Below are 17,154 nucleotides of genomic sequence, written 5' to 3'. Positions count from 1 at the left end.
TTCTAGGCAACATTTTTACTGCTATCTGGCTTCCGTTGAAGCGCTGTTGTTCTGCCCCGCTGTAAATTTATGTGGTCTGGTCTGTCGTAGTGCGAAGTCCTTCTTCCAGTTTGCACCGTAATGGTGTGTAGATGGAGTCTATTTCAATATTTGTTTATCGCACTGGTGGTTGAAAACCAGGCCTCCAGGAATTCTCATGCTTGTTTTTGTTTCACTTGTCCTGGTACTGTACTTTGTCTCAGATAAACTGAAGTCCTTCCATCATCGGAGTGTATCGAAATGAGGGAGAGTTGGTTGAGCTGTTTTGCTGCAAGTTGCTGTTCATATATCCTGGTGGCGAGTTCCTTGCTCATCTGTCCTATGTAGTGTTTCTTGCAGTTGCTGCATGGCATTTTGTATCTCATTTGTCCTGCTTGTTATGGGTATGGGGTCTTTCGTCTTTGAGAGTAACTAGCGAAGTGTGGCTGTTGGTTTGTATGCTGCCATAATTCCAAGTGGCCATAGCAGTCTTGTAGTCTGTTCTGGTGTGTTTCTGATATAGGGTAAGGTGTCCAGCGTGTTGGGGCATATGGTACCTTCTTAGTGTTGTTTATTTGCCAGGCATCGGCAAGTGAGGCTATTAGGACACCTATTATCGTAAAGACTTTGTATAGATGTTCCTCCATTTTAACGCAGCTCTGGGTGTTGCAGTGCGCTATCGCTTGTTTAAACAGAGTCTTGAAACAGCTCTGTTCATGGACACTGGGGTGGTTACTGTTGTAATTCAGGATTTGGTCTGCGTGTGGTCTTCCTGAATATGCTGGTAAGGAATTCACTGTTGTTCATTCGTTCCACCATTTCATCAAGAAACAGGAGTTGAAATAAACAAACATGCTGAAATAAACCCCATCTACATACCACTATGGTGCAAAACTGAAAGCAGGACTATCCACCACGACAGACTAGACCATATAAATTCAAAGCAGGACAGAACAATAGTGCTTCACCACAGGCTAGACAGCTATCAAGATGTTACCTAGAAAGGAGGAGAAGCATTTGCATGAAAACCAGTCAGTTCGGCTAATCAGTCAACAACTCCAGCCACGATGTGAGCTTCAGATATTTGCTAAAGTGTAAAAGTGAAGCACAGCCAGCGGATGTCTACAGCAAAACTTAAATCTGGTACAAAATGAAAAATATTGACTTAAAATTTCTGGGCACTGAGTAGTCTGAGAAGTCCAAGTTGGCACACATGCAAATCATGCTGGACGCCAGTGTCATGAGGGTTTTAACATGTACTGCACACGTATTATCATAAGTATACAGAATAGGTAGATAACAATGTTGGTCGGTGTGTAACAATGATTTGATGCCAGTGCTGCCAGTTTGAAATACAATACTCCAGCTAATATCACCTCTTTTTTACACATAGCTAAACACACATTCTGAAATGGGAAGGCTCTTCACAAACACTGTTTAGAGGGCTGATCAACCTCTGTTAGGTCATACCCCGTACTGATTTTTAATTTGCTGTTGTGATAATAGTACATACATGTGTTTGGTGTTTTCTAGAGCTCTTTAAAGTTGCTGAGTACAAGGAAGTGTCTGAGATGATGGGAACTGCAGATGCTGGAGAATTCCAAGATAATAAAATGTGAAGCTGGATGAACACAGCAGGCCAAGCAGCATCTCAGGAGCACAAAAGCTGACGTTTCGGGCCTAGACCCTTCATCAGAGAGGGGGATGGGGAGAGGGAACTGGAATAAACCAAAACCAGTCTAACCTGTCTCTGCCTCCCTAACCGGTTCTTCCTCTCACCCATCCCTTCCTCCCACCTCAAGCCGCACCCCCCATCTACCTACTAACCTCATCCCACCTCCTTGACCTGTCCGTCTTCCCTGGACTGACCTATCCCCTCCCTACCTCCCCACCTATACTCTCTCCAACTATCTTCTTTACTCTCCATCTTCGGTCCGCCTCCCCCCTCTCTCCCTATTTATTCCAGTTCCCTCTCCCCATCCCCCTCTCTGATGAAGGGTCTAGGCCCGAAACGTCAGCTTTTGTGCTCCTGAGATGCTGCTTGGCCTGCTGTGTTCATCCAGCTTCACATTTTATTAACAAGGAAGTGTCTGTAAGGTTTTGGAGTAGATTTGTAGCTTGGGTTGTGGGTGTTGAGGTTGGTTGGCTCGCCGAGCTGGTTTCTTGTTTCGTAGACACCTCCTTTCCATGCTGGGCAACATCCACATTGTGGCCTCTGATGAAGTGTCGGTGCGTTCTCCCGCCTAGCTTTTAAATTCTGGGGTCTGTTGAGAATGATTGCCTCACTTCCGGTTTCCCTTCGTAGTGGAATATACATGGGGTCGAGTTCAATGTGTTTTTTAATAGCATGCTTCATGGAGTGCCAGGCTTCTAGGAATTCCTGTGCCTGTCTCTGCCTAACTTGTTCCTTGATTTTGGTGTTGCCCCAGTCGAAATGGTGGTTCTCCTTGTCCACATGGATTGAGATGAGTGAGTTTTGGTCGTGTCTTTTTGTAGCCAGTTGCTTGTTCATGTACTCTTGTTGTTAGTTTCCTTCCTGTTTGTCTGATGTAGTGTTGTCTCAGTCATTGCAGGGGATCTTGTAGATGACATTGGTCCTGTCCATGGCGGGGAGTGGGTCTTTAGTTTGGGTGAACAGTTGTCGTAGGTTTGACGTGGGCTTGTGTGCCACTCTGATGCCCCGAGGTAATTTATACCAAAATGCATGTGAGAATAAATCAGATCAAACCAAGTGGATGTGTCAGCTTAGGGGTTTCGAGGTACAATTTTCCTATCTGAACCTCATTAAGAAATATTGTGCCAGACCTCTATGATTCAGTAAAGACATCTATGCTGGAATCTAAAACTTGTAGTCATAATTGTAATCTTAGGAATGGAAGAATTGTTATTGTCATAGGATGTGAAGGTGTTCACAAGGATGAGTCTTTATGCATTTGGTTCCTTCCAGGCTGAAACTGGAGATATTTGTAACATTTTATTGCTGTGTGCCTTTGAATAAAGAGTTTGATTCCCTAACACAAAGGGAACTGGTTACAATTCATTACAACTTGTCAGTGAGCAGTGGGTGGAACTTAAAGGTGGCTTTGCAATGATTGTACGCTTTGCTATGGTGCAGATGCCTTTGACTGAATGAACATCACTTTGTGGTGTTGCAAATTAATTCTGGGATGCACTGCAGCCGAGGAGGAGTTTCACTGCCTCAGTGTCTAGCTAGTATGCAACCATACACAGAATCACCTAGATGAATACCTGCTATCAGACTGTAAATTATAGGAGTGTAAGCAGTCTCATGGACCATAGTCTGTCATTCAATGAGAACATGGTTAATCTGATAATCCTCAACTCTATTTTCCTGCCTTTTGCCACATTAATCCTTGATTCCCTTGCTTATTTTAAAAGAAATCAGTCTCCGGCTTGAATGTACGTAATGCCGCAGCTTCTGGGGTCCTTTCCAGCACAAATATTCCACACATTCACTACACTTTGAGAGAAGAAATTCCTCCTCATTGCTGTCTTAAGTGTGATCCTGTAGTCTCAGATTTATGGCTAAATTCTCCCATAAGAGGAGATAACCTTTCTGCATTTACACTGTTAAGTTCCCCCAAGAATCCTGGAAGAGACATTCTCCTCCGTGCTAATGAATACAGGCCCAGCTTACTTGATCTTTCCTCGTAAGACAAGCCTTGCATATCTTGGATCAGCCAACCAAACCTTCTGGACTGGTTCCAATGCCTGCATATTTTTCCGAGGATAAACACTATTCCTATATTCCAGCTGTGGTCCGATAGGTGCCTTGTGCAGTATTAGCAAGAATTCCCTATTCCCTACTTCTATACTCCATTTCCTTTAAATAAAGACCAACATTCCATTTGATTTCTGTGTTATCTGTATGAATGGTAATTTTTTGATATTTATCCACAAGAACTCTCAAATCCCCTAAGCTGTAGCTGCTTGCAGTCTATTTTTCATTTAAATAATATTCAGATCCTGTTCTTGCCAAAGTCATAACTTCATATTTTCCCACATTCTACTCTATTAACCAAGGTTTTGTGCACCAGCTGAACCTGTCTATATCCTGCTGCAGACTTCATGTCATTCTTACCACTTGTGTTCCCACCTGTTTTTGTGCTGCCCACAAACTTCACCATAGTACATCATTTCCTTTATCTGAGCCATTAGTATATATGGTAAATAATAGTGTGACCTCCATACCAATCCCTGTGGCATTCCACTAGTTACAGGTCATCATCCTGGAAATGACTGCCATATCCCAACTCTGTCTTCTATTAGTTACCCAATCCGTTATCCTTGCTAATATACTACCTCCAAAATAATGAATGGGCTCTTATCTTTTAAGTAGCCAAACATGCAGTACCTTATCAACTGCCTTCTGAAAATCCAAACATATTACATCCACTGCTTCCCTTTACCTATCTTGCCTGTTGCCTCCTCAAAAAAGCCTAGTACATTTGTTAGGCATGACTTCTGCTGTGTGAAACTGTGCTGACTCTGCTTGATTGTATTATGTGTTTTTAAATGATCTGCTTTTGTACCCTTTTCAATAGACTACTATTTTTGCACCACTGTTAAGCTAATTGGCTCGTAGTTAGTTGTTTTCTGGTTCTTTCTCTCTTTCCAATGCAAATGTTACATTGGCAGTTGTCTAATCCTCTGGGACTTTTCCAGAATTGAAGGATTTTTAGAAGATTGCTACTACTACATCCAATATCTGTGTCTATTTTTAATATCCTAGGATGTATCCCAATAGGTGTAGAGAACACGTCAGTCTTTAGCCCCATTATTTACCCAACAATTTTTCTCTAGTAATAAGTTTTTTTTTCCTTTCGCCCCTTAATGTTATTAGTGTTTTCTACTGTGAAGACTAATGAAAAGAATTTATTCAACTCCTTGGGCATTTCCTGGTTCTCCAATATTATTTTCTTAGCTATATTATCCCAGGGGCCTATGTTGACCTTGACCTTTCTTTTTGTATATTTAAAGGATGTCTTGCTGTCCGTCTTAATGTTAGTTACAAGTTTATCCTAAAAGTTGATCTTCTCTCTCCTTTTATTCTGGTCATCTTTTGTAAGTTTTTGCAAGTTTCTCAGTCCTTGGCAGTTCTTGGTTAATTGCAAAAGGGCGAGATTGTGGTGAGGGTTGCAGGCTAGTTAGGTGCTACATCCAGACACCACCTGGAACATTGGTTTCATATAATGTTGCACTGAAAAGAAATAGGATTTTGAAAATTGATTGAATTCAGTTGCTTGGTACCATCAGTTTGCATAAATTCTGCTCCTGTATCTTGTCCTACCCTAAATCCAAGCCTACTTAACTGTTATCTCTGTCGACTAATATTGCCTTCCAAAACCCCTACAACCCTGTGCCACAAACTTTTACGTTCTCACATGTTTAAATCCTTCCTTAGCCTTGCTGCTAATTTTCTCTGCAACCTGCTGCTACTCCCAATCACTATCCCTCTCAAAGATACTCTTCATTTAAATCTGAACTTTGCTTCTCCTGAAACCATTTCTGCCATCTGCCACCTGTCACAAAGACTAGTATGTCTTCCCTGAATCATCTACCATTCATCTTTTTCCTTTTAAAGTTTACCTCTGTCCAAATGACTAGACATTATTATCCTAGATATTGTTCCGAGTTCTTTTTTCTCCATAAATGTTTGCTTTTTTTTCTTTTAACGTCACTGCATAAATACAAATTGTAACTGTAGAGGTTGGGTTAATGCAATTCCATGGATAAAATTCTTACAGTCCTTTTAAGTTGTTGCCCTAAATTGACATCTTGTACAGCTATAAATTCAAATTGAAATCTGTGCAATTACCAAATTCTAGTGGCCCAGTAATGGGTGAATGTTAATAGTTCCAATCTAGGTTCTAATGCCAACAAACATCCTGGAATGCATATTGGAAAGGTGCAATATGAGTAATGTGTTTTGGCGAGAATCAGAATGTCCAGCTGTGTGGTAGGATCTTAATCTAACAACAAATGTGCCTTTGCATTGATAAAAATGACTTGCTTGCAAGTTAATCTTACTTGACAAGGTACTGTAATTGAACTTTTGTTGGCAGAGGTTCTGTGGGGGGTAGTGGAGAGCAATTCCATTTGAATCTAGCCATATTAAGCTTCTGCTATGTAACATTACGTTTTAGATTCCATTCATTACAGAAGTTAGTTTTATAGGTCAATATTATCTGGTAACTTGTTTCCTCAACGATTATAGATGACTCAGTGGACATACTTATGGATTAGCACAGACTATTTATCTGGTTTATAATTTATGGTTAAAGGTTTCCCTCTTCTAAACATAGTTTCTTCTTTTCTTCTCCCCCCTTTCAAGATTGATTGCACTCAAAGTTCTTAACAGTATAGTATTGCTGGGGAAATCTTGCCAATATGTAAAAGAGGCCAACATGGAGGAAAAACTATTTCAAACCCCACCAGCCAGCACCCCTGGGAAATCTGGCAAAAAATCTGTCAGCAAAGTTAAATCTCCTCAAGGTAACTTAATTTTCATAAAGCACCTATTTTTAATGTTTCATGCAGAGTCAAATAATATGTCCTTTTTAAAATACTATTTCTAATGTTTCATTTGGATAAACTGAATATAAGTGTCTTAACAATCTAACTTTGCTTGTAAGATCAGTGTTTTCCATAATAACTTAAGATGTTCTTTGAATGCAAATATTTCGGACATCAGTTCAGTGATTTCTAATGTACCAAAATTTAAGTTATTTTTGGAAGCAAACCACAAGAGACAAAGGTGATAATGCTCTGTGTCATGGAAGTTTTCTGTGGCACAAAACAGGAAGGCTATTATTAAATTGGAGAAGGTGGAGAGATGTTTTGCAGAGATGTTACCAGGAGAGTTTGTGTTATAAGGAGAGGCTGGATAGGCTGGGACTTCTTTGGCTGGAGCAGAGGAGTTTAAGGGCTGACTTTTATTGAGGTTTATGAAATCATAAGGAGCATAGATAAGGTGAGCAGCAAGGGCCTTTTCCCTTGGGTAGGAAAATTTAAAAACTAGAGGACATATTTTTAAGGCGAGGGGACAAATATTTGGGAAGGACCTGAGAGGCAACCTTTTCATGCAGAGGATAGTTTGTATACAGACTGAACTGCTTGAGGAAGTGGTCAATGCAGATATAGTTATAACATTTAAAAGATATTTGGACAGGTACGTGAGTAGGGAGGGTTTATAAGGATATGGGTCAAACACAGGTAAATAGGACGAGTTTAATTTGGTAAACTCGATTCGCATGGACAAGTTCGACCAAAGGGTCTGTCTCCATGCTGTATAACTTTATGATTCTATTCTGTGATTAGCATAATTAGTCATATTTAATGCAGTTGCATAGCTCAGAGGCCAAATAGTACTGATGTGAAAAGTTACATTACATTTCATTTCCTGTGTGCACAAATTGAATGCATTACTTAAAAATATTTTTTAAAAAAAAATCTATCTTACTGCAACTTCGTGTTCCAGCCTTCAAAGTGGAATATTAAATCATGAGCCAATAATCTACCTGATATTTTCAACCTTGGAATTCCATGCCTTAAACACACCACACACTTATTAAATTGTTGTTGATCAGTTAAATTAATCAAAATCCCAATGGTAATTATATGATACAATTACTTTTTTGGCCAATTATTTATCCATTAGTTAGAATTTCTGCACATTGAATTGATGACATAGCTATGGAATTTCACATCACTATGAAAGATTTCCCTCTGTTTTGATCATAAACTATATTTAAATATGTCATGAATATTCGTGAGAACAAATAGCTGAAACTGATTTTAATTAGATTTACGAGGGTTTTGTTTTCTATAGCAATTCTTATTAAAATTTTGGAAGCATGATGGAGTTTAAGGTTCATATTATCATTTCCTTTTCAGAATAAGGGTAATAATGCATCAGAATATTTGATTCCATATTTCCACTTCCAATAACGTAGAGCCCTGATTATATCCAGATATTTTAATTTCTTGGTGCAATATAAATCAAATGTCTTGCAAAAAGCACATCCCGTACCTTGAGTGTACACATCACATTTTATGCATAGAATAAATATGAAATATTATCCATATCTTCTGACTGAGTTGACATTATATAACCATTTTAACCTATTCATATGCAAACAAATTTTTAAAAATATGATTCAGGAACCACCAAGCTACACACAAATGATCAGATTAAATGCTGTTTTTTCCCCTTCATTACTAATCTTGAATTAGCAACTGTCACAAAACAAAAAAAAAGTTTCAGTTCTTTTGTCTACTGCTATGTTTACTTTCAAGTCTATTTACTTAAAAATAAGAATTAATTTTGAAAATGAAATTCTTAAAGAAGTATTAACTATTAACCTAAACTCACTATATTTTATCTAAATGTGTCCTCATTATCTTCCTCGGGGGCCTATTGCCTGTTTGGGCTCTCCTATGTTAATTCTGATCTTTGAGTAATCTTAACCTTCTGACAATTTGAAAACTTTGTAATTTTTATTCCTGGTAAAATCTCAATGGGTTGGTGACCACTCATTCATTTGGATCTTTGCTATATGCAAGACATCACCTGTATTTGCCTAAAGTAAATAAAGTCACCATTGTCCTTGAGGACCAATAGCTCTGCTGTCATTGGAAAGAGATGACTGATGGTAGTTTAACCTGAAGGTCACTATGCCTTAGGTGAGGGGAGAGGATGAGAAGCTTGGACCTTCATTGTAATCTCATCTAGTGCGGGAATTGAGTTCATGTGTTGACATCACACCACATCGAAAACCTGCTCTCAGGTAAAACAGCTGACGAGTGACTGTGTATTTTAAGAGATGGTGATTAACACTGTAGAAACTTGCAGACCACTTGTTGTTGTGAACTCATCCTCTTTAAATGCAGATTCATCATCCCTTGACTGCCAGTTAGTACCAGTCCCCAGAGTGCCCTTGCATTCTGTTTTTTATTCTGGAATTTCCATGCCCCCATCTATTTATGCTGCAAGTGCAGCCAAGCTTTACATCACCTTATGTTGGTTCAAATACCAGTATTGAGCTGGCCACACCATCTCATCCATGTGTCCCTTTCATTCCTGTTCTGTTATTTCCCTTCTTTGTCACCTGCATATATTATACCAACATTCTGACAACCTGTAATTGTACTGGTTTTGGCTGCAGTATAATTATGAAATTAGCTTCAAGAGAATTATGTCCTGAAGTTAATTGGAAAACTTCTTTAAAGTATTTTATAGGACAACCAAGTTCTTGAGCATACAGAGCTGAATGTTTCGCAACTGTCAAGAGGAAGGCTAGAACTTTGAGAGAAATTTTTGATCTGATGCTGTATACACTTACCTTCAAATAACTTGTGATGGATTATGTACAAACACTTCACTATATTGTACATCCTCATGGATTATTTTTAATTGGTTTCTGTTAGTTTAGTATATTTCTTATGTGAAATGCTAGTTTGATAGTCATCTTCACTTTTGGAGCATATAGCTCGTCTGAAGTCTTCCACTATTAACGTAGTTTTAAGATCTCCATTGTGGTGTAACACCATCACACATATGAATTACAAAAGATAGTTATACTTTTTGACCTTTGTTTTATATGTTAATTTAGTATCTTATGGGGAATCCAGTTGAGATACAATCAGAATGTATGCAAGCATTTTACCACTGAGGCATGTTCATCTTTAAAATAAAAGATTCGGTATACTGGCTTAATGTATTGGCATTCATTTGTAAAACCTTTAATGAGATAATTTCACTTTGACAGGCACTACAACAGAAGAACTGGAATCAAAGTCCATTATTAGCCAGCCTGTCTCCCTATCAGAAAGTATATCAACTCTAGTTTCAAGCAACAGTACTGACCAGTTTCTTACAACCCCTGATACGGAAGATAAAGGAGTACCACAGGAAAAATCTGATGGCAAGCATTCTTCTTCAAAAGGAGACCTACTAGCAATAGACAGGTTCACAATTTGTGGAAATCGGATTGATTGATTATTGCACATTTTAATCTAGAGAAGAGCTGCTTTGGACATAAGCCTTTGCATGGTAAACTGAACGTTCTCAAGCTTGAAGGTATATAAAGGTTTAAAAGCTGCAAAGGAGGCACTGATCAGGAATATTTATTGAAATCTTTATAATTTATTAATGACTCAAGCCAAAATATATTTTACCTGTGATTTTTTCCATCTGTTTGAACATGTTTGGTTTGGAATAGGCTGTTTTGCTTTGGGTATCAATTTCCTGTGGCAAAGGAAGAAAATCATTTGGTTGGTTTCTGTGGAGACCTGGCAGATAAGTGCTTTCAAGACAGCTTTCTCTACAGTTGCGTGGATTCTTTGTGCAATATTTCTTGCCACTTGCAAGTGCACCTTCAGACAATGATGTGACCATACAGCCAAATGAATTTGTTGGCTTTTTATAATGTTTTCAACAATATTCACTCAATACTACAGGCTTTAATTGTATGGAAATGTGCCTGCTACAGTAATGTTTTTTTAAAAAGAAATTCTAATCCTGTATAGCCATTCTTAAGAAAGAAATTCAGGTAATGCTGACCCGAAAGTGTACGTATTTCAGTTGAAGTTTGCAATTCTTTCTGCAAGGGCTTCAGTTATAAGATGAAAATAAGGAAAGTCTTGATACAAGTGGATCCTCTTAGAAAGGAATTAACTGCATATAGTGCAGAAATCTTCTCAGAACAGAAAGCTGCTCAAACATGAGAGGTTTCTTACCATCTGAAATGGAAAAAAAAAATTGCAATCTCGTCAAGAATCCATGCACAACATTAATTTGTCATATCTTGCCAATGCTGCTGAAGCTTCTGTGTGCTTCCAGCAGCTCTTAGCTTTATTTAGACTTTCATCATTCCTAATTCTTTTTGGTGAATCCAAAAGGTTGTGTTTAGTAGAAACATTAGAGATCAAAGTTGTTCAAATGAACTTATTGAGCAAGCTATGTATTGGGAAGGAATAAAACATGATATAAATTCAAATAAGTTTACAAAATGTTACAAAATAGGAAGAGGCAGAAGAGGATCAATTTCCCACAGCTACGTGTTTTCACACTGGGAAACGACTAAGTCTGACATGTATGCAGAACTGTTCCTTTTTAAGTAATTGAATTGATCTATTATAATTGATGTTTGTGCAATGTTTATTTCTTGTTTATTTTGCACTAAAGACTATAAAGTCAGAATTCAAGGTTTCATGAAGAAAACACAATTACATAATTTTTTCATTATAATTGCTCAAAAAGCTAGTTTCACAAGAAATATTTCACGCAAACTGAATCGTTAAACTCAAATAGTACCAGGCGAATCTGAATAAATGAGTTGATTGTTTAGTTAATTTGAGGATATTATCAAGATACAACTTTCGATATTCAACTTGCAAATACACAATAAATTTGACCCTTGACTCACTTCCAAGTTGCAAAGGGATTTATGGCTAAAGTTTGTAATAACACCTGATATTAAATATTCTATCTTTTTATAATTAGTACATCTTGTAAATGAATAATGCCAAACAGATGGTTTTTGTAACAAATATTGTTCGTTTATTAATACATGTAACACATATCAAAGTCAATCATAATGAACAACAAAAAGATTTCACAAAGAACTATGTGGGTTCAGTCCTAGATTCAACATTTCTGTTAAAGGCAGCTAAGGATTGAGGCATGGGAGTATTTTGTGTAATAAGTTGTTTTGTAGTCCTAACCAAACAAAAATAATTTGCTAGAATATTTTTATGATTGAGTTTTCATGTCTCTTAACTTTTGCATGAGTCATCACATTAAATAATACTGTCCCTATCAATACTGATCGTTATATGCACAAGTTTAAATGGTCATTTGCAAGTTTAAGACGGAAAATAATTATTGATGTTTTAGATAGAGACCCTTTTTAATACATTTTGTTTGAGACCCACCCAAAATCTCCCATTTATTTGGTTTTGGTTTGATTTTGATGGCGCTACTGTGCAACTCCAGCATTGTTTTCACAATGTCTAATATTCATGTTATCCAGCTGCTGACCTATTAGTCCTTGAGAACCATTTCTGCAGCTGTTTGTGCTTCCATCAATTGTGAGGGTCAAAGTTGTACATTAGGTAAAGTTTATTTATTTTCCATCTTTGTATAGTTGAGAATATAATGTTAATAGTTTGCGTTTTTAAAACACAATGTTTTGTTTCAGGACTTAAAGTTTAACTATAGAAAATGGGACAATTGGAATCTAAACACCCAGAACTCCATTATACTTAAGGTTGGAGTCATATTGCTTTAAGAGGTTAACAGCTAGTAGGGTAAGATCAGAAGCAGCAAGTGGGTCTGCTGGGCTAAAGACATGGTGTTGATTCAGGAAGATCCATGCTCTGGTCCTGCTGAATGGTGGCTTTATGCCATAGAAAATATTGTTAGTGTTATAAAGAAGGCCTGGAAGGCATTGACAATTAAGTAAAGCAGCAAATAGGTTGATGGAAGCCCGTAATTAGTATTTGTTTGAAGCAGTTCAGAAAGATTGATTGTGAGATAATTTCAAAAACAGCTGGGTGAAGCTTTCTGATGAAAGCTACAATTTTGCCAGTAGTTAGACTACTGGGAGTGCTCTTGGGCATCCTAGGGAAATGGGTCTTGGGAAGAGATCGAACAATCGAGGTGAGCATTTTTACTTTGAGAGTGCAAGTCAGGGAGGTTTTCAGGGTGTTCTAAGACTAAACTTTCAACGTAAAGAATTAGAATCCCTTTTGAAGGTGACAAGAATTTTGAGATTGGTAATCCATAGTGTCACTAATGTCTGGGTGATATCTGTTTTGACCACATTAACCAATTAAAGTGCAGTTTGTGGGGTGTTAAACTACAGTTTGCCTGTTGTTATTTACCTCCATGTTAATCCTGAACGTTGTTCTTTATGTAGTGTACATGGTTTAGAATCATTATCTTACCAGTTCAGTATACCTATTTCATCATTATTACTTATGTTGGTTTTGTTCATGTCTGTATAATAAAGTTTGTTTTTGTATTTGAATTCAGTCCTGAAATCCTGCTGCTTATTTTCTTACCCTTGGTTCTTCCATGCATGCTGTTCTTTTCAAGGATTATAGTTTATCAAGTCAGTTGAAAAAGATCTGGCTTGTACAGTAACTGAGATCATAATTATGTTTATGTAAAATTATGCTCAGTATATTTATGAAACTGAAAAGGCGAAGTTCTTAAAATTACACATTTCACATTATCATTTTAACATAAAACATTTCTGTTGGAGTATAAGAAGGATGAAGCTCAATGTTTTACACTTCATTTTGGTTCATGTATTGTTTGGTTCGTACTCCAAACTCAGTACTTACTACTGTTTCTATCCTTTTGCCTTATAACTTGCTGTTGCATTTGACCCATAGGGGACATGCTTATACATCAGCAAACTGCCTACTTCTATGTTTGTAATACAGCAATTTTTCCCCTTATTCCAGCTCATCTGCTGAAACCCTCATCTATACTACTTGTTACCTCCAGGTGTAACAACAACTCCAATGCAGTTGTGGTCTGCCTCCCATCTCACACCCCATATAAACTTATCCAGATCTTTGCTGCCCACTTTTTAACTCTCTCAAAGTCCATCGCTCATCGTCCCTATGGCATTTGATCAAACCATAGTTCAATTTTAAATTTCTTATTTTCTCTTTAATGTCTCTGTGGCCTTGTATCTTCTATCTAAGCTCTCCAACCCTCAAACCTGCAAGAGGTTTTTGTTACTCCTTCAGTTCTGACATCCTGACTGTAATTGCTACATCATTGACGGCTGTCTTTTCAGCTGCTTAAGCCCCAAGTCCCTCCAGCTCTCTTTAAGATAAACCTTAAAACCTATGTCATTGATCAAGCTTTTGTGCATTTACGTTGATATCTGTTTCTACTGCTGATTGTCAAGTTTTGGTAATATTATGTGAAGAACCATGGGACACTAGTGCTTCAAAGACACTACGTTAATACAAGTCATTGGGTAAAATCCAGTGTGCATCCGAGATTATGGGGTGTGGTGAGATTTGGGGCAATATCACGAGAAGTCTGGTGAGGCCTAACTCAACAACGGGAGTGGCGGGGTTAATTGCTTACCAGGAATTGGCAAGTCTCCAGTAAAGGGAGTTATAGCTTGTTAAATGCCTTTATTCTAGAACACAACTTTTCACCAGAGGGATACAATTTCAAATTAAGAGAGTTGTATTTGCATATTTACTAATAAGAATGTGAAGGCCACCAAATGGAGTACAGATTTGTTAGAATATTGATCTCAGGTTGTTGGCACAGTGAGGGAGGAAATGCTGCTTTGCTCTTCTAGGAGGCACAGAAAATTTTGAGAGCATATTAACAAGTAGGTAGGTGATTGGTGAGTTTTATGTTTATCTTTCTTTAATCTGGGACAATAGTTTAAACTAGTTTAACCCTAATTCATTAAGCAAAATGGAATAGAGATGGAAGGACAGCTTCCCATTTATGGCTGGCCTTAAGCCTTGCCACTCAGCCAAAGTGCTAAAGAAGCTCAACAGATCTGACCGCATTGTAGCGAACAAGACAGAATTAACACTTCTATTTCAATTTACTCTTCAAAGCTGATGGAGGCTGAAAAATGATTGTTTTTCAGCTGGGGCCAAAGGCGAAAGATGGGCGAGAGGAACACATCGTGAGAGTGCCTAGAGTAAAAGACAAAGGGAGTGCTAATGAAAGTAGATGAGATGAGATATATTGATACAGAATGAGTACTAATGGTAGGTATGAACAGTCAAAAATAAGTCAGCTTCACCCCTGCCAATGAGACATGGATGATAGGGAGAGGTGTGGCATGGTGAGGTGAGTGGATGCAATCAAAATGGAGGGTAGTTAGCTATGTCAGGATTCCAACTGCTATTCATCTACAAATGTTCAGATCATTTTCAATAGAATGAATTCAAGGTTAAGTATCTTCCAGGTTCTTATTGCATCATCTTATTCAAAGCAGAGTGATCAATTGGTTGCTCACTACCAGTGCTATCCGATGGCTGACAAAAGTAAGTTAAAGAGACAGCCTTGACAATGAAACAATGTTCTTGAAATATCCTAAATATTTACTAGGATACAAATAAGGCAGGCAATCATGTAGAACTACTTCATTTTACCTCAAACTCAAATCTCAGCCAATCGGGGACCTTCAGATCTCATAAGATGTTTTGATACTTGGAGAAAACAGAGTCTGAACTCTAATAACTCACTGTAGATATTTGTTGATTAGGATGGTTTAAATTAAGAAAGGGGATCTTTAGTTTTGCAAGGGGGAAAAGATGTGTTTGGTTGTTCAGATGTTTTGTATTTGATTATGTTTGTTTGTTCACTGTTTCTGAATAGTTAAGCCTAAGTGCAGTCCGAGTCCAGTTCGGAAGAAGGGTCACCGGACCCGAAAGATTAACTCTGATTTTCTTTCTTCACAGATGCAGCCAGAATTGCTGAGCTTCCACCAATTCTGTTTGGGTTGTAGTCTCTTAGAGATGGCGAGTTTGAGGCTAGATGTTTTAAATACAATGGAAAATATTTTAAAAGCATTTTCATTTTTATTCTTTCATTGGATGTGGACTTTGCTTCCTGGGCCAGCATTTAATGCCCATCCCTAGTTCACCTTGTGAAGATGGTGAGCTGCCTTCTTGAGCTGCTGAAGTTCATTTGTTCAATGTGAATAGAGCCCCTGAATAAATAAATCCTAGAGTATATCATCTCGGCATATATCGGAGGCATAACAAAAAAAGGAATTTGAAAAGACATTGAAGAATATGCTACATAAAAGATGCGATACATGGTAAGAGCTCGTGCTGTTAGTAATATTTCAGCATGGATGGCAAATCAAATCTGGATAAATAGGGCATTTTTGGATTGATAAACTAACTAGTGGGGTGCCACAGAAATCAATCAGTACTTGGGTCTCAATCTTTACAATCTTTTATTAATGACTTGGGTGAAAGAAAGTGTGTTTTGACCAAATTTGTCAATAATACAAATAGGTAGGAAAAAAAATCAAATTATGAAAAATAGTCTGCAAAGAGATGTAGGTAGTTAAGTGGAAGAATTTTACCTGGAGGCAGACTCCCAATAGCAGTGAATGCTAGTCAGTTAAACCACTAAATAATTATCCCTTATTTTCAGGAATATTTGAAAATGATGCATGGGGCCAGTGCTGCAGTTTCAAAACTAGACACCAAACCCTTGTCATGTTTCTTTTTATTATTAATTTGTGGGATATGAATATTGCTGCTAGGCCTTTGTGGTCCAGCATGTTCTCTTGGTGTAACCATTGCAGTACATCTGGTTTTCCAAAGAATCCACAGTATTTCTAGTTTTCTGGAATTGTACTGATAGATGAAAGAAAATCTACATTCTCTAAAATAACTTTTTCAACTCATTATATGTTACACAGTGCATTTTAAGTGAGTTTAAAATTTTCCCATGCTGTGCTAACAAATGACATCACCAGTTTAGCAAACTCTGTGGTCTGGCAAAATCCTATCCCAAGGCTGCTGGAATATGTAGATATAACCTGAACCACTGAGTGAAAGGGAGCTGATTAGATTCTCTCTTGCATTTCTTGGCATTTGTATGGTGCGAATGTTATTTGCCACTTCACAGCCCAAGAGAGAATATTGTCCAGGTCTTGCTGCGAATGTGCAGGTGTCATTTCAGTATTTGAGGAGTGTTGCATCATTCTGAATGCTGTGCAGTCATCAGCAAACATCCCGACTGCTAGCCTTTTGATGGAGGGAAGGAATTGAACATGATTAGGCTCAGAACACAACCTGAAGGAACATCCACAGAGATGTTCTGGGTCTAAGATGATTGGTCTCCAACAATAAAAACCATTGTGTCATCTTTCTTTGGAGTCGGTGGAATCAGTGGGAAACCTTGATTGCTGATCATTCTTCTAGACTGCAGTGAGTAGTGACGCAATCTGTTTAGCCTTTGCTCATAAGACAATCTCTCCAGGGATCATCCTAGTGAACCTTCTCTGAACTGCCTCCAGTGAAATGATATCTTTCCTTAAACAAGGGGGACCAAAACTGCTCTCAGTACTGCAAAGTAGTCTTACCAGCACCTTT

General features: G+C 37.9%; 1 protein-coding gene across 2 annotated transcripts in view; it reads left to right on the top strand.

Annotated features, from left to right (window-relative positions):
* Positions 1-13,073, top strand: part of LOC125452546 (transmembrane anterior posterior transformation protein 1-like) — a 90,671-nt gene extending 77,598 nt beyond the window's left edge. For both annotated transcript variants that reach the window (XM_048531112.2, XM_048531121.2), the window contains exons 13-14: positions 6,374-6,534; positions 9,810-13,073. In XM_048531112.2, the coding sequence (XP_048387069.1) occupies positions 6,374-6,534; positions 9,810-10,039 (391 nt within the window). In that variant the 3' untranslated portion in view covers positions 10,040-13,073. The remainder of the gene's footprint in view (positions 1-6,373; positions 6,535-9,809) is intronic.
* Positions 13,074-17,154: the final 4,081 nt, after the last annotated feature.

Source organism: Stegostoma tigrinum, chromosome 1, assembly GCF_030684315.1.
Source record: "Stegostoma tigrinum isolate sSteTig4 chromosome 1, sSteTig4.hap1, whole genome shotgun sequence".
In the NCBI taxonomy this organism is placed as follows: Eukaryota; Metazoa; Chordata; class Chondrichthyes; order Orectolobiformes; family Stegostomatidae; genus Stegostoma; species Stegostoma tigrinum.
Note: the sequence above shows the minus strand (reverse complement) of the source record. Positions and strands in the feature narration are given on the sequence as shown.